We start from the raw sequence: 19,267 nt of genomic DNA on the forward strand, positions 1-19,267 counted from the left end.
AGCTTTTTTTTGTTTTTTTTATTTAATGTAAATTTAATTATCTACAATTCCATGACAGCCTATAACTGTCAAATAAGGTTAAAAAAAAAGCCATTACTTCATAGTTTTTAGTTGTGACCATTCAGTCAGGTGTGTTTTAGCTCTACCTAAAGAAATGACTTGACAACGAGGGTTTGAGCTTTGTCCCAGTTATTTTTGTTAAAATTAGATGATAAATTACAAATATGCCACCACGAGAGTTTACATTTTTGCATAAACAGAAAAACTTCCCCTAATTTTTGTTCAGTAATCTGTTTCATACACAAACCATCGAAAGCATCATTGTATGTTACCAATCATTTTTAAGCCCCCTTGTTTGTACCTTGTAATTCCAACGCGAGCTGAAGGAGCCACAAAGTGAAGTTGGCAGCCAGGAGAAAAGAGACGGACACATGAGATGTGAATTTAAATGCTGCCATTTCACATCTGTATGGAGCCAGCCTCACACCGGTCATCTAATGAGGAATCAACAAACTTTTTTGCCTGGTTTTATATTAGTGTTGCTAGACTTACACCAGCCCACTGGCCGACTGTCCCACCAGGAAAACTCCCACTCCTCCAGGGGCCTGTCTACCTCTGATTGCCAATATCCATGCAAGTGTTATTCTGAGAACTACAGCAGTATCGTCGAATGCAAGCAACAATAAAAACCTAACCTACCTGCTAATTAAAAAGAACTGTGTTTTTAAGTTAAACTAACTCTGCCTCCGACTTTACCTTACACAGTTGTTTTTGATTGAGAGGACTGAAGCAAATAGGCCGTGAAACAAACCACTGCTTTAAAGCAGGTGTTTATTGCACTGTTCTTAGCTTCATGGGAGTCTTTGTTCTCCAGGGTTCACATACTCAAACAACAGCAAACCTAATTTTACCAGTCAGTGGAAAATATGATCTTCTGTCTTATGACTAAGTATTGTTTCGCCGCAGTAGACGTTAAAAATAGGGAATAGGCTTTTGTTAAAGCTGTTGTTTTCACTGTTGTTTAAGCCGTGTTTGAGTTCATCTCTGCAACAAACCTAGAAAACTGAATTATTGGCAATGTTTTGTGCTTTCTTTCAATCTGGCAGTGTCTGCAGCATATCAGTTATTATAAACTGTTATTTTCTCAAAGCTTTTAACTGCAACAGCTTCTGACTCATTGTCTCTCTTTTCCCCCTATATAAATCCGTTCTTCCTGTATTCTTCTCATTCCCTCTTTTGGTCCGGGTATCTCTTTCACTTGCACCCATAAAACACAGTCATTAGAGCAGGATCAGGGTGAGAGGAGCACAGTGAGATAGGAGCTCTGTCAGCACAAGGATTGTTAATTGTAACCATTAGGCTGCCGTCGTGCCATGCTGACAGAGCCCTAATAGAGGGTGGCCTTTGGTTTAAACATGGCTCTCGCCCCATGGACAGCAGCGGGCTATAGCAACTTTTACCCAGACCCAACAGCTTCTGTCTTGTAGCTGACACCGGATCATCCCTCCCTGTGTTTTTCCCTGGTCTTCGGGGATGGAGGCGTGGAGCTGAAACAAATTGTTATCTTTGGTACCTCTTAAAAACATGCCATTAGTCAGAAAATCAGTTCCAGTTTCCTTTTTTCTTGATAGTGGAAGTTAAAGTTGAACCTCCAGGGACAGCTCATAATGAGTACCTATCAGAGGTGGAGTGACAGTAGCTGGAGAGAAACTTTGTACTGATGGACAGAAATAGTGATGGAAAGCGGGTTTTATTATAACACAGTGCTTTCCTCATGGGAATTTTTCTTCTTCGCTATTTACATAGTTACAAAGTAGTAGTATCATAGTAGCATAGTTATGTAAATTTAATTATCTACAATTCCATGACAGCCTATAACTGTCAAATAAAGGTTAAAAAAAAAGCCATTAACTTCATAGTTTTTAGTTGTGACCAGTTCAGTCAGGTGTGTTCTTAGCTCTTACCTAAAGAAATGACTTGACAACGAGGGTTTAAGCTTTGTCCCTAAGTTATTTTTGTTAAAATTAGATGATGAATTACAAAATCTATTGCCACCACGAGAGTTTACATTTTTGCACATAAACAGAAACTTCCCCTGTAATTTTTGTTCAGTAATCTGGTTTCATACACAAACAAATCTGAAAGCATCATTGTATGTTACCAATTATTTTTAAGCCCCCTTGTTTGTACCTTGTAATTCCAACGCGAGCTGAAGGAGCCACAAAGTGAAGTTGGCAGCCAGGAGAAAAGAGACGGACACATGAGATGTGAATTTAAATGCTGCCAGTTTCACATCTGTATGGAGCCAGCCTCACACCGGTCAATCTAATGAAGGAATCAAACAACATTTTTTGCATGATTTTATATTAGTGTTGCTAGACTTATCACCAGCCCACTGGCCGACTGTCCCACCAGGAAAACTCCCACTCCTCCAGATGGCCTGTCTACCTCTGATTGCCAATATCCATGCAAGTGTTATTCTGAGTAACTACAGCAGTATCGTCGAATGCAAGCAACAATAAAAACCTAACCTACCTGCTAATTAAAAAGAACTGTGTTTTTAAGTTAAACTAACTCTGCCTCCGACTTTACCTTCACACAGATTGTGTTTTGATTGAGAGGACTGAAGCAAAGTAGGCAGTGAAACAAACAACATGCTGTAAAGCAGGTGTTTATTGCACTCGTTCTTAGCTCTTCATGGGAGTCTTTGTTCTCCAGGGTTCACATACTCAAACAACAGCAAACCTAATTTTACCAGTCAGTGGAAAAATATGATCTTCTGTCTTATGACTAAGTATTGTTTCGCCGCAGTAGACGTTAAAAATAGGGAATAGGCTTTTGTTAAAGCTGTTGTTTTCACTGTTGGTTTAAGCCAGTGTTTGAGTTCATCTCTGCAACAAACCTAGAAAACTGAATTAGTTGGCAATGTTTTGTGCTTTCTTTCAATCTGGCAGTGTCTGCAGCATATCAAATTATTATAAACTGTTATTTTCTCAAAGCTCTTTTAACTGCAACAGCTTCTGACTCATTGTCTCTCTTTTCCCCCTATATAAATCCGTTCTTCCTGTATTCTTCTCATTCCATCTTTTGGTCCGGGTATCTCTTTCACTTGCACCCATAAAACACAGTCATTAGAGCAGGATCAGGCTGAGAGGAGCACAGTGAGATAGGAGCTCTGTCAGCACAAGGGATTGTTAATTGTAACCATTAGGCTGCCGTCGTGCCATGCTGACAGAGCCCTAATAGAGGGTGGCCTTTGGTTTAAACATGGCTCTCGCCCCATGGACAGCAGCAGGGCTATAGCAACTTTTACCCAGACCCAACAGCTTCTGTCTTGTAGCTGACACCGGATCATCCCTCCCTGTGTTTTTCCCTGGTCTTCGGGGATGGAGGCGTGGAGCTGAAACAAATTGTTATCTTTGGTACCTCTTAAAAACATGCCATTAGTCAGAAAATCAGTTCCAGTTTCCTGTTTTCTACTCTCTTTCTGTTCCACTCACACTGATTGTGACCATTGAGGTGAAGTTTGTCTTCTTGATCACCGCTCTGTTGGCTGCATGTGCTGTTTATGGGGGTTAATTGAAAGACTCAAACAAAATTAACTCTCCAATTAGCCACTGTGCCGTGCCACAATTAGATATTGGCAATGCTATTGCTTTAAGGACTATGTGTTGTAAAGGGTGTCACGTTGGCTCATATTCAGAGTTAAAACAGCAGGAAATGATCACGAAAGTTTGGAGTTTGCGATAATCTTTTCATGTCTCCTCTGAATAAAAGGTGCAGGCTTTAGAGGAGAGTCTACAGTATTTTTTAAAGTTACATTTTCTTCTTTTTGAATATTTTGTGTATGCACCCTTTACTCTTAATATGATTTATTTAATCCATGAACAGCTTGGATCGTGGTCTGTCAGCTGGTCAGTCTTTCAAGGACTCTGGTCACAGAGGACACATCCAAAATCACTTTTGGTCATCCATTTTTGGGGTTTCAGTGAAATGTCCCAAAAACTATTGAATGGTTTGCTGTGAAATTACAGTAGGTCTTAATATTTCATCGAGTGCAACCATTTGGGTTCAACATTTAGTTTGATTCAATATTTCCGTTGGCTCTATACTACACTCATCTCCATTATCCATCCATCACTTCTTTTCTAGTGCCAGAGAACAGTCAGATTCAGGAAGAAATATTATTATTAAACTAAAGTGTTCAGGACATCTGGACCACCCTGTCTGCTGGCCGCCCAGTGGTTTATGGATATTTTGTCAACAACCCAACCAATTTGTGCCAAGGTGTGATAGACATATCTGAATATTTTGTGTCCCTTCTTGGCTAAAGGACAAGAACATGGTTTTCATGCACTAACTGCAAATATAATATCTATTTGCACTTTAATTACAAAGCTGTTTAGATCTGATGATCAACATGACCTGACAGGGCTTCTGAAATTCTCAGATTCGGTCCTCCATCCCAGTCCTTAATTCTGCTCCACAGGTTTTCTAGTTAAGGACAAGTTGAGCTCCAAGACATGAGGAGGATTTTGAGGTCTTAGTGTTCTGCTCTGGGGCTTTTCAATCATCCACATGCCCAGCAAGGGAGTTGAGGTGAAGAATTGTAAAAGCCCTGCACAATTAGTTCTTCCAGTTACCAGTCTGTGTGGCAGGGCCTTTTTTTTAGAAAAGGCGTGCTGTCTTGTTCAAACCCGCAAGATTTTATTTCAAATTATTCTCAAGGAGACAAGGTTACCAAAGATACCAAATATTTCAGGTTGTTGTTGTTGTTGTTGTGTGTCAGGTTGGAGAAATGTGTGTGGGCATAAAATGAACTTTTCTATTTGGTCTGCTGGAAGAAACACGGCATTAATTAAATATTGAAACAAGCAGATATTGTATTGCATATGCAATAAGTGTGGCTATTTATTTTATTTTTTTACTTTAATGCAAATTCATTTGAACATAAAAAATAAAATTAGCATTCAAGAGGTTAACAAGTTCTTTTTTTGTTCTGTTCTTGTCAGTTTCATTTAATTTGGCATGTGCACTATGGCCACATGTGTGCTTTGAGCTGGTCTATGCCCTCTTCTTGTGTGAATGCCAAGAATGGGTAGCCATGGTTTATTCATAGAGAGGCGGTAGAATGCCTGATGGCTCATTTCTAGGGCTACAAGGCCAGGCTGACTGGGACTGTGAAGGACAATAAACGAAGTGAAGCCTTATCAACAGAACTCTGTTTCTCTCTTTTGATTATGTATTTTTGATGTGTGGAAGGAATTATTTCAGCTTCCTCTTTTATATTCTGTGCAAGTCCTTTTTTAAAACTCAGTTCTTTGCTACAATGTGCCCTGTCTATCATCTTGTTCTTTGGCAAAAATCTTGCGAAACACTAGACAGAACTCATTACTGCTACATTAATCACACCGCTGCGACATTAATCACACACTTTTCTCTATCGGCAGATGCAATACTTTTTTTTCTGCTGCTGCCTTTCTTAACTTTTAATTATGTTAGGACAAGATACAGTATCAAATCGGATTGGCTCTATAAGGACGTAGACACAATTCTAATGATCTGCCCTAGGTTTTGTGTTTTTGTGAGCTTCATTATATCGCTGAGGCTCCGCAGAATTAAGCCCTCTTCACTTGACAGGTCAGAAATGATGCACTAATAATTTCATGGTCTCACTAAATGCCTCCAAGTTTGCAAAAAAAATAAAAAATGCTACAGCGGTGTGTAGAGACTTATTATGTGTCATATATTTGCTCTGTACATGAGAGGCCTGTAGCAGAAACGGATAGATAGTCCAGTCTCTCTCCATCACGCAGCCACTGTCCACATCCCCTCCTTCCTAATTGTATCTCATTAGAATAGAGATGTGAATATCTCTAACATTAGACTCTCAAATTAAGATCTCAATTAGAGGAGAGAATCTGTCTGCCTGTTTTTTAAAATGAATCACGATTCATATTCATGTATTTCCTTTCCCTTGCAATGGTTCACTGAATTTTGAAGCTTTAATGGCCAGGACTAATTGACTACAAACCTCTCCAATGGTTTTTCATAATGGCCTCGCGCTTTCTGTCGAATCAGTTTTCATTGGGAATTCTCACAGCTGCTGTAAAGGCGCAGTTTGCTTCTTTAGTTGGGCGCCGTAAAGGCATAAGTGTCCTCCTCAAAGGGTGCTTTTAGAGCTCTGGAAGAGCATCTCACTCAGCGTGTTTACATGAACTGAAATTAACTGATTAGTGTGTTTTTCTGATTTTTTTAAAGATCATGTAAATGCGAAATAAACATTTTTATACATGGAAATGCTTAACCAGGATTCAGACTGTTTTGTGTTTATACCAGGAATTCAGACAGGAGAAATGTCACGTTGATGGTAATGTGGTGAAATGAAAAGAAAGCAGCATTTTGTTTAGAAATGTCAGTTTTCACAGCTGAGTAGTAGTCAAATGATCCAAAAAATATATTCAGGTTATAATATCATATTTCACTCATACGCTTAAATGATGGAAATCTTCTTTTAACAACTCACAGTGGCTTTGGGAGACCGTACTTGTACTCACTGTGATGCTTTAAGCTGAATGCTCATGTAGGCGTGCTCACACGCTCACAGTGACAACAGGCAACAGATGTTTAGCAGGCATAGTGTGTAATTTCATTTAATTTATTTTCATTTATAAAGTGCCAAATCAAAACAGAAGTTATCTCATGACACTTTCTGTATAGAGCTCCAGCTAGAGTCATTATAATGTTATTTACAGAGATGAAACAATTCCACCAGGAGCAAGGAAAAACTTTGTTTGGAAGGCAGAAACCTCGAGCAGCTCATTTAAAGGTGGCCATCTGCTTGAGTTAGAGAGGGGGAGGACAGGTGTACAGCAGCAATAATGATGAGTATAACTATAAATTTAAATGTAGATACGACTAATAGTAGTAATAATGTTAACGATAATAATAGTATTAGTCTGTTAGAATGCGCATTTGGCACTAAACACAAATTACAGCGTTTTAACCTGATGATGACCCTTTGATGAAAAGTTAAGTGGTCACCAAAGTTAAATGAATTACAACTAAACTAAACAACTAAAACTACAAATGTTAACCTAGTTGTTAGAGCCATTTTGTATATGGTATATAAGGTGACGAATAATGCAGATTTGTTGCATATTGCATATATTGAAGTTACAAGAATGCCTATTAGATAAAAGTAACTGCACTCTTCTTATTGGCTGAGACGTGTGATATGATATGTGCGTATTTTGTTTTTGGTTGGAAAAGATGGAGGCGAGGAGAGCACACTAGTTTTTGACCGTGCTTGTGATTATTATTTTTTTAGACTACTGCAGTTTTCTTGTTTGTCATGCTCAAAAGATTTTCAAAAAATCACAAGAAAACTGTGGAGTTTATTTGGACAACTACATCCTCGTGCTCCATAGCTTTAGTCTGTGTTTAAAAGTAAAAACCACACTAACACTAGCAGTGGGCGCAGTACGGGAATTGCATCGCCAAAGTTATTAAGATAGTTATTAAGATCTTCTGGGAGTCGTGAATCTACAAACGTGAGATATTTTCCTGGATAGGCTTAATTCTCTGGGCACCATGTATATCTGTGCCAGATTTTTATGACGTGCATCTATATAGTTGTCAAAAGAATTTCACTAAAAAAACAAAAAATGTCAACTTCATGGTGATATGAAGGTGGATTGTGAGGTGGATTCATGCCAGTCCATCAAATAGTTTTTTGAGATATTTCAACCTGGATTAAACAGATGACAATCGCCATCCATAGATTCCTGCAGCCAGTGTCAGGGATATGGCACAAATCTGTAAATCTTAACTATACAGTTAAAGATTTTAACTTGGTTTCTTGCCTGCATGTGAAAGTTGTATTTGAGTCCACACTAAAGTTGACAGGATTACTTGCTCAGCACTGATTTGTGAACCACACATGGTGTAGTGAAGTTAATTGGCCTGTTTTTATTGTTTTTTTTACTTTTTCCACATCCAAAAGCTCCTATGTGATGAACAAGGGAAAGGAAGTGTGTGTGTGTGTGTGTGGGTGGGGTGTTTATAACCCACAGTTGGGAGACAAACTCCTCTTATTGCCTCTCACCTCTTGCCAGCTCACCAGATCAATTGTGGAGGAGCTCTGGAGACCACAGCAGCTGCTGACAGAGTCACTATACTTGTAGCTCATCCAGTGTTGTTGCTTATTGATTGCACGGGTGCATGTAGAGTTTGCAACAAACCCAACGCCCTGCCTTCTGCTCTTCCAGCTCTTCCTTTATAGCGATGCCATTTTCAGATCTCGGCTACCTCCACCCACGGCCATCTTTGCACACTTCCACCAGGGCATGGAAGTGAGAAGGAGGAGGCCTGGGCTTGCTGAGACGGATGCAGAAAATAGCCTCAGTGAAGGCAAAATGAAAATACTCTGTTCCGGGGAAGTGTGTGACCATAAGGGACAATCTGAATTGCACACCTCTACCGAGGTGTGAAGTAGAGTTTTTGTCTTTTTCCACAGATAGGAAGGGGAAGAGGAGGTTATTGTGGGTGTGAGAAGGGCGGACTATGTGGCTTTAATAGTGCAGTGGGAGTAAATAGAACAGGGGAGAGAGAGAGAACTCAGGGGGCTGTCACCAATTGTCACCACGAGTCGCCCAGCTTTTGTATTAATTTTCCTTTTGGTGTGCCTGGGGAGCAAGGTGCGAAACCATCTCGCCTATAAATAGATGTGTGAGTGTGTCCATACCATTGTGTGTGTGTGTGTATGGATGAGTGTCTGTTCTGTAAACCCATTGTTGATGAAGTGGCTTACATCCATAGCTAGGGGCCAGGGTCTGTCTCCCTCTTACCGTAGGGTCCAAGCCAGTTGGAGGCTGTCAGTGTGAATACAAGGCTGAATGAATGTTCTGTCTTCCTTTCATTATTCACCACCACTCCTCAGCCATATCTCACATCTCTCCCCTGAGGGGGGAGGTGTGCTGTCACTGATTCTTACTGCTGGCAAGACAACAGCTTTTTTCCATCTTAGGATCAGTAGTTTCTTCAAATCATAGTCGGGGACGTTTAAAAGGAGAAAATCCACCCTTGTGTGGTATTATCAACCTGTGAGAAAGAGTTACGATTTCACTTTCAAGTGTGCGTATCATCATCATCTTATTCTGGTGATGATTTCATGCATCGGGAATGACTGAACAGTATGGATCCAGAATGAAGTAGCTCTCAGTCAAACCTGTGAACTCAAAACAACGGCTGCCTGCTTAACAAAATGGTGTCCCTGCCTCTTTTGTGTTAGACATGTCATCGGCTTCCCTGGTTGCTACTCTACGTGTAGAAGCGACAGTTGCTCATTGGTTTCCTTTTGAAAATGTAACCAACGACGTTGTTCAGTAATATCACGAGAGGATTGGAGCATTCACCTCATTTCCACTGTGTTATGGAATCACCTTTTTTGCAGTTGCTCAGTTTCCTTCACCTCAACATTGATAGATAGGTAAATGCGGGCACTGCTGACAACAGAGAGATGGATGGAAGAAGGAGGAAAGTAGGGACAGAATTTGTGACAGACCTCTAACCACCTTCCCATCCTGCCACTCTCCCTTTGAATTAAGGCGCAGCTTCAGATCTTCTTATACTCTCCTATAAACTCTCCTTTGTTGATAGCCACCGAATCCCAGCGGCTGTGATAAAGTGTTGTAATTCACCTTTTTTGTTTCTTATATGTTTCATCAGCCTGTCTTGCTTGCTTTTATTTAAGTAAGTGATTTTCTGAGTTTCCCTAGAATACCTTCTAAGGTCTCCTAGAGATCTCCGCGGGACTTTCAGTGTCCAGCTGAGTTTTATATGTTGGTGGAAAGAGTAATGAGCCCAGTGCAACTCAAGTAATGGCTGAACAGTGTGTTTTTAGTTGAACAGATAACCATTAGCCTTACATTTAATAAGAGTATCCTACAGTTTTGTTAGAGGCTCATGTTCATGAACTTACTTCCTTCTGTTCTCCAACATCTTATGCGTACTGTTAATAAAAGTTTCTTTAATTAAATTCCACTATGGTTGTTAGCAGGAAATATTCTCAGTGTGATGCCACTTCACATCTACGTTTGGCCAGTGCTCATCAGGAATAAGAATAAAAATAAGCAGGATGATCCGGGGCATACTGCCAATACACTGCACATCCACCCCTCAGCATACACTGCTCAAGCTTTATCCGTGCACCACACAAACACAACAGTGCATCCCTGAAAAAAAACACACAGAATAAAAAAATCCTTAAGCATGGATGGATATCAAGCCAGACCTCCTGATATTTACTTGTGCTTTTGCTCGTCGACTTTGTGAGCCTGCTGGCCTCTTGAGTGTGAGATTCTCCATCGTCTCCTGTGTCTTTTCTCTGGCCATCAGCCAGAAGAGCCACTGAGCTGAAAACAAACACTGAGTTGAGAGATGAGACATGAAAAAAGAAGAACGCACAGATCTTTTGAAAATGCCTTCTTGAAGTCACGTCTTTCAAGCCACATGTGGAAGTGGAAGATTTGTTTGTGCTGGTCAGACTTGATAGAATACATTTCATATATGAAAGGCTGAAATATACAGTGTCAGTATTGAGCTCTTGTGCTTTAGTTATGGGCCAGTTACGCCATGCCTATATTTCAGACTTAGCAGTGATGCAGTAAATTGAGCCCCATGTCTGTTGTAATCTATGTTTACTTTCCTCTTATTGGTATTTCTATTGGAGGAAGAAGAGCAGCTGGCAGAGAGGTCAAAGACACAATAATGGCCCATGAGACCTTCCCCTATATCTGTCTGTTTCTGCGTCCTTCAACACGCCCTCCACACACACACACACACACACACACACACACACACACACTCACAAACACAGTGTACGCCTTCTTCCAGATAATCATCCTAATCATTCATGATTTACCTAGATGTCTACCTACCTCAGCATTTAACGAACTTTCCAATTAAATAAAGTGCCTTTAACAGTACTAATTTCTTACTTAAAATCATGTGCTTTTGTGGACAAAAAATCCTATTAGGTCGAGATAGGATTTGAACATTGTCCATACATAACAATTAACCCCAACCATGTTTGTACAACTTGTTTGTTTTTTTTCTCCATCTTTCACTGAACACAGTTCACTCGGTTTGATTTATGAAATTATGTTTTTGGGTTCTGTCACCTACGAAGATTGATGAAGATTATAAAATTCATTTTGATTCTTAGAATTATGGTTCTACTATAAATTGGAGGCGTTGCGGTCAACATTAACAATATAAATGTGATGCTTTTATTGATTTAGTGGGAAATTACTGCTTGTACCAATGAAGGTATGAGGTCGACTACAGAGTAGTATCCCGAGGGTGCAAGAGATTCAGTGTCTCGGTCAAGGGTACTTGAGCAGAGCTGATGTTTGAACATGTCTTTCAATCTGTTAAATTGCGATTTCTCAGCCGGCGGTCACTTTCCTGCATTTTGACTTACTTGATTGCGTTTCCACCTTTTTCTGTCTATCCAGAGTAGAGTATGAAGGGGATGAATCACAGATTATTTGTTTCTTAATTAGCTATGATGGTAAATATCATAATGAACTCAAAGCCTGTACATTACACAGCCTAAGTAATTGATATTTCCAAATAAAAGGAAGTAGTGTCGTGGTTCAAATAGCAATTAAAATCAACTTGAATTACAAATGTTTTTCAGATTGCTGTGTTAGAATATAGGCAGCAAATAAACAAGTCATCTTCCTTACTCTACTCACGTAGAGCTAGTTCTTGGTAGTTAGGGCTGGCGGCTATTGTTGCAACACAATAGGTTTGGGAATATTCTTTCAAAATAAAAGGCAATTATTTACACAAAGAAATAAAGTGAATGGTTATTTCATAAAGTATAATAGAATCACTTATTTTGCAGTTTAAATGTAACAACAGACTAAACACTTCAGTGCTACAAGGTCATGAATTATTAAGAGCGAGGCTGCATAACACAGAGAGCAGGGCCGGGACTTAAAGTGACCCATTTTGTAGAACCTATACTAAGAGCATGTAATGGTCTGAGGAACGTATTGGTTTAGTGATACTGATACCAACTCGTTGTTCACTTGTTTGTTCTGTGTCCAAACTAATGGATCGGTGTTGAAAGTGTGACGGTGACGATCATGAATGTTGAGTCTGCTCTGAGGCAGCAGACCTGTCATTACACAGTTTAGTCTCATCTGCTCGGCTTCCTGCAGGAGAGCACATTTCAATCCCAGCAGCTACCAGACACAGACGCAGGTTAAGTGGATGCATGTTGACTCCGTGGGAGACTATAGGGAAATAGATGGTACCCAATCAGGCAGCGGGCATGCAGGCTGAGACCAGAAAAGGGCACAGGGAGGAAATAGAACATCTTTCTTGTCGTATAATTAAAACATTCAAGCCAGGAGCGAGTTTTGATTATGATGGGACAGTTAATCTATTTGCTATTTCTTTATTCATTTCCCTAGTGAGAGGAAACCTGCATTACTGGTCAGTGAAAATACCTTCCAGAGATGAGACCTGCTTTGATCTGCTTGTCTGTGTTTAATAATACATGTTACTAGTTTCTTTTTGCTTGGCTGTTAAGATCAGAACACACCGATCATTATGTGGATATGAAAAATAAAATAGATTTCAGGTTCAGGTTTTTATACAACCTTGACCCCCCCCCAAAAAAAAAAAGTTAAGACGTGTTTTAAAATGCAAATTTAGCCTGGAGAACACAATGTCCATGGTTTCCGAAAACAATTTGAAATGTGTACTTGGCAGACCACAGCACAATTTTCCACTTTCCGTCAGTGCATCTCAGATGAGCTCAGGCCCAGAGAACTCTGAATGTTGTTGATATCTGGTTTTCTCTTTGCACAGCAGAGTCTTAACTTGCATTTGTAGCCATGAAAAGTTTTTCTGAAATGTTCCTGAGCCTGTGTAGTAACATGCTTTAGACAATTATGTATGAGGATTCATTGTTGCTCTCTTCTCACAGAGAATTCTCTGAATCTTTTATATGATTAAGATAGATTGTAGATGGTAAAATCCCTAAAATGATTACAATCGTGAGTTGAGAAACGTTCTTAAACTTTTGGCCTACACAGTTTTTCACAATTGGTGAACCTCGCCTGTGACACCCCGAAGCTTTCGAGGATGTCTGTTTCATACACAAACATGATACGATCACGTGTTTCCAACTTTTTTGGAATCAGGTTTGTATGTAATATGGAAAGAGCTTAGGTTATGCCTTCTGCTTTCACAGCACATATGCAGTTAACAATATTTTATATTTATGTATATTATTTTACTGTTTCTAGCAGATTTACCTTGCTGTAATTAGAATAAGGTGGATGTTTTGAATAGGTTTTTCTCTAAAGTAACCTGTAACCCTATGAATAATGTAGTTGTATAGTTTGTTAATGACATGTCCTTTTACCTTTGGGAATATAACTAGGTTACTTTGTAGGTATAAGCCAGTTTGGTGGCAATAATAATGTTTGCAGCGGAGAAACACACAGTTTGGTTTGTTCCTTACACTTCTGCTCTTGTATTTTTGACATGTGGACAAATCAAAAGTTTGACAGGCCTGTCTTGCCCAGTTACAGTTGCTAAGCTACATGTATAATTGGACAAAAACTCTTCAGGGGCAGGATTTAAATAAGAGTTTAAAAAATATAATAACATATACCATATCACACACACACAAGAAAGGCAAGGAGGAAATAGAGACATCTTTAGAGTACAACTTGAATGATTTTTTCAGATTATAATAAATTAATGTAAATAAGGCCTTTGAAAAGAATTCATGACATTGATTAAAACATTTTTAGATTCATGCCTGTGTATTTAATGTATGCCCTTTAGCAAAATGAAAGTTGTAGTTAAAGTTAATACAGCTGATGAATGAAATCTACTTGTGTGCTGAAAAGAAAAGAAACAGTTACATCTTACTTATGCAATATCATTTTTTGTGTCAGATTAGAGAGAATGTTCTTAATTAAGTTCTCTTCATACTTTATAAATAGGTTTTATGGAAATTTGGTTTGTGTGCATTTTTGCAATCATGACACAGTTTACAAACTCGCCTGGAGTCGGGTCAAGCATGTATAAATTACTGTCTATTTTGGAACAATGTGTCATGATAGCAGAAACACAGGGAGTGATAAGGAAGAGCCATATTCACATGTGGAGTCAGAGAGTTCTTTGAAATACATCAAACGGCAACGCTCTGAATATCAAAAGAAAGTGAAAGTGAAATGAATATTATAATCACAGATTAAACACTGGAAAATACCTGCAGGCAGAGACCCGTTTAATAAACACCTCAGTTTGGAGAGAGCTTAGTTGAGAGGTGAGAATGAGATTTTGTAAAAACTTCACTTGATATTTCGAAAATACCTCGACTGCTTTTGTCTCAGGTCTCTCTGCTCACTCGTTAGATCATACACACATTTTATGGGATTATGATAAAATGTCTGAAATAACAGTGAGAACAAGATGAAGCTCCCTATTAGCATAAATACGTCCCCAGCACACGTCCAATCCATCACATGTTTATTCCTAATAATGTTAAAATCACAGTTTCCTGAGGGGAAAAAAGATCAATCAATACACAAATACGTGATAAATATGTAATTAGCCACAGGCAGACACCATAAAGATAAAAGAATCAGCACTAAAGACAGCTTTTTTTTCTTCAAAGGTCCGGTGTGTAAGATTTAGGAGGCTCCATTTACAGATTATGATAGAAATTTGTTACCTCAGAACGAGTCATTTATATCTAGACACCGCGGGTCCTCTTCCACAGAGTCTGTCACGTTAAACACTCGTGGTTTAGAACGGACAAACTGAACACTGACTCTAGTTTAAAATCCTTTTGTGTTTTCTCGTAGTTTTGTACTTTCTCCTTCACGCTAGGATGGAGATAGTCTCATGATAGAAGACAATCACTCACCTGGGGATTTCTAAATGCAAAGTAGTTGCTTGAACGGCGGTGAGAACAGTCACTAATAAACACCACTTACTTCAAGGACATGCCTGAGCTGCAACAATGCTCTCCCCTCCATAGTGAAACAAACTGGCGACATCTATCACTGCACCGAAGCTTTAAGATTGGTTCTGCAGTGCAGTTTTGCAATGCTAATTGTTAACAACAAAAACTGCAAGGTTGCAATCAGCAACTACTTTGATAGATGCCACTAAATCCTACACACTGATCTTTTTAAAATACGGGTTATATTGTAATTCTTGAAAGTAATGTGAACATCACAGCGGCTCAAACTCAGGACCAGAACTTCACGTTTACTATACAAATAAATTGTTGAAGTTGATCAAGTCTAATGACAACTTTCACAGAAAAAATATCGTACATTAAATTCCTGAAAGTGTGCAGCAGAGTGATGCATAATCCAGTCATCCAAAATGTTTGCATTGGGCGGCCGGCTTAGCTTCATATGCTCTAGTAATGTCAAAGCAGCACTGGTTACCTACGGCTACATCAAAATATTATGAGTCGGTAGAAAAATGTCTTGTTTTTTGCTTCTTGTGCTGAAGGCAAAAATCCACACACACACACACACACACACATACACACAGTGGTCTCATACTGTCACAGAGTTTGGGGCTGTGAATATTCAGGATTACATTTTTTTTTTCTACCAAAGGTGATTTCATGATGAGTTTCTCTTCTCTGGCTGACGCTAATGAGTAAAATCACCTGATGTAGTCTCTGGTAGAAATGAAAAACCTGCAGTCCCTCCTGGAGCGAAGGTAAAACCTCTTACACACGAGAATATGATAATTATGAAGAAGTTACTGTTTGAACAAGGTAAATATTACTGTCAGTAATGCACATTGGTACACATCTTTCACGTACACTGTTTTCTTTCAATCCCTCATCTGTGACAGTATCCCTTGGAGACATGTATGTGTGTGCCTACACTATAGTGAACTGTCTTTGTCTCGATTTCTCTGCTCATTATCAGAGCAGGTTCAAGGAGATGGGTACTCATTTGCATAGGCAGCCCCGGGCTGGAACCCCTGTGTGTAGCAGCCAGGTGATTCATACCAACTCCTACAGTCTTATTTTGCTGAGGATTAGATTAAAACCAATCAATCAGCCTAGATCACCCTGACCCAGAGGAAAATGAGTCAGGTGACTGTCGTAAGACCATCCATGTTTCTTCCCTCTTGGTGTAGCCCAGAATAGCCCTATTTGTCGCAAAACCATGGCAACGTCGCAGCTCTGTACATTCAGTTCAGTGGCTAGAGGCGAAGACATTTCTGAAATTCGCTCGTGTGGCGAGGAGCAGACCGGTGCGAGCATAAATATTCAAATAAAGGAAGTTGTATTGTGGAGTTAGGGGTGTGATGTGTCTGTTAATGTGTCCATGGTTGAAAGGATATGTAGGAAAACCCACAAGAGATCCCAAACAAAGAAACGGCAGAACAGTGAAATAAGAGATTTATCCAGTAGAAACCTTTTTTTAAATGAAACCTTTACTCCTTTAACTCAGCAAATATTATTACAGAAAGTGCACTTTGTTAGAGAGAATGGAGATTGAGAGAAAGTCACTTTGGGTTTCTGGACACTTTAGGCCAGAGCGGCCTATAAGCGGCTTTTAAATGGAGAACTGAACTGTGAATTTATTCAGGCTTTATGTAGATAATCATATTAAAACATTTTTGGGTCTCATTCTCAAGAGAAACCTGGACAAGAACAAATAAAGCAGAGATGAACATTTGTTATTCTCAAAAATAAGTTTGTAGAATAAGAATATATCCATCCATCCAAATAGGTGGTTGAGTCATCTTATTAGGATGCCTCCTGGGTATTATTATAGTATATAGTATAGCATGTAATGGTACTTTTACCATTACCACTATAACAATATAGAAGAAAATCTCATACGTTTTATTCCACTACCATTATTTCATGGCTTTAGTTACCAGTGACTTTATATATTAAGATTTTACCTACAGAGATCAGCTTAATATCATAAAACACAAACTGTTATGTGTTAAGTAGTTAAAGCTAGTTCCACCTTGGCCGACTGTAACAGTTAAATACATAATAAAGTAAAGCCGTACAAACTGTTTAATCGGTTTAGTGAGTTTGATTTTGTACTTAAGGCGTTTTAATTCTTTATTCTCATGGTTTCTCACACTGAAACATTCATCTGTCACTTTGCGAGCGATCATAGCTGAGCCGAGCCAGCGCCGCTCAGCCCGGCCTCCTCCAGCTGTACTCTGATGGCCAATTGGAGAGCTCACGTCTCTGCAGTCCCCTGAGTGCTACATGAAAGCATAGGGCAAAATTATGCAAGACTAATGTCCCCTTTAGAGATATTATGGTATAATATTTATAAACTCTCCACTTTCTATACACACCACTGGAGGGTGCAAATGTAGACACATAGATGTGGTAATGCAACTTTAATGGACTCACACACGGCAGGGCATATTCATATTAAAGGCATAGTGTTATGTCAGCAAAGTGAAGACATTTTAACGCTACACATCTCTGATATTTTCTGCTTGTCTCAGGTTTCTGCCCATTTAAGAGCAGCACAGTTAACCTATGATGCCAATATTTTCACTCCTAGTCTTATAAAACTCTTTACCCCGTCCCTTTTTCACCCTTATTCAGTTTTATGTGAAAGGTGTCGACAGAGTGGATTTAAAAGTGAATTTCATGATGCCTTTGGGTGTTTTTAAAGCTGCGTCAAGGAAGTTAGGTATGAGAAAACAAATAATAATCTACAAAAATATGAAGAAGAAAAAATCCAATATATGTCCCCAGCACAGAACAGCTGACCCTGACAGTTCAGTTACGTATAGTAAGGCATACTGGCTTGTCAAGGCCATCATTTTGTAAACCTGAGTGTGTGGGACCTTCGTAGAGCACACCGCTATGAATTTCTACCTACAGGTCTCTTCTTAAATGTAACGTGAGAGCTAGTTAGTCGTCTTAACTGTTCGCTTTATCTCTTCTTTCTTTCACAGGAGAGGAAGCTGTGCGCGTTCCCAATGATTGAGATCTGTAGTTCAGATGTCACCAACTATATGGTTCCCCTATCTCGCCAGACGGACTTCTTTGTTCCAGAGATGAAGGAGGACGTCAAAACAGACGTTAAAGAAGAGGACTCTGACGAGGACAGAGGAACTGACATTACAGGTAAACACTTTTGTTCATTCAGACCTAATACTGTTTTCACAGTTGAGCCCTCGTTAGGAAATAACGACAACTCACAAATAACTTCGGCTTTCCGTTAGCTGTCAGTCTAACCCAACGACATAATTCTAGATGCTTAACAAAGTGTCAGCTTGTTTCACTGACAACAAAACTTTTTTTAAAAAAAGTTTAAAAAGCCAATTCATCACATTGTGGTTGTTTTTTTTTTTGTGTCATTCCATTGCAGTCTAATGAAGTGAGTTAGTAGAAATGCAGGTTTCTGCTCTATTGAGACTACAGCTCGTGTCAGTTAGAAGCAAACTAAATAAGCGGAAATAAGTGGGTACTTTTATTTTGTCCTAGACTGCGCCGACTCCTCTCCTGCCCTTGATCACTGAACACACGTGATATACGAGACTCTGTAATTGTTCTGTCACTACAAGTATGTGTCTTCAAGCGCAACGGCTTCTCTGCTGCTATTACTCTTCCGAACTTGCCGGACCTGTAGGCTGCGCCTATGGCAGTATCAACTTTGTCACTGCACAAATCACTTGAGAAAGGAAATGCTGTTGGGTTGATGGGAGAGAGTGGGTGGAGGTGAGCTGATGCACATCAGGCGCTGTCTGTCTTGAGCTTAGATCATGTTACATCCCTTGGAAACACAGTTTAAGTATAGAAGACGTATCAGGAAGAAGGTCCTTCGTGATCTGTACATGTTTCCAGGCTTTGGCATGTTTAGATTGGGGTCACCATCAAAGACAGGTAAAAGGCCACTCTTCACACAGAAACAGCACAACTCTCAGCTGTGGAGCCACTGACAATCTGCTGAGCCGAGAGTGAAGGCTATTAAGTTTAAATTAGTGTGTCAGCGTCACCAGACCGAGACAAAGTTTTGATTATTGCTCGCTTTTCTAACAAATGAGAAACTTAATAAGAACAAACTACAGTGCTAGAAAACATTTCACTGTAGTAATTCGAATAAAATGGAATTGATCACCCTTTATGATGGTGATGATCTTTCTTCTGAATTATACACACACTTACTCAATACTCCAGCACTGTTGTTTTCACTTCTCTTTATTA

At 39.4% G+C, this 19,267-nt stretch overlaps 1 protein-coding gene across 2 annotated transcripts in view; it reads left to right on the forward strand.

Annotated features, from left to right (window-relative positions):
• Positions 1 to 19,267, forward strand: part of tex264a (testis expressed 264, ER-phagy receptor a) — a 71,095-nt gene that overhangs the window by 44,367 nt on the left and 7,461 nt on the right. For both annotated transcript variants that reach the window (XM_010745286.3, XM_010745287.3), the window contains one exon: positions 18,016 to 18,187. In XM_010745286.3, coding sequence (XP_010743588.1) covers positions 18,016 to 18,187 — 172 coding nt within the window. The remainder of the gene's footprint in view (positions 1 to 18,015; positions 18,188 to 19,267) is intronic.

This window comes from Larimichthys crocea, chromosome VI, assembly GCF_000972845.2.
Source record: "Larimichthys crocea isolate SSNF chromosome VI, L_crocea_2.0, whole genome shotgun sequence".
NCBI lineage: Eukaryota > Metazoa > Chordata > Actinopteri > Sciaenidae > Larimichthys > Larimichthys crocea.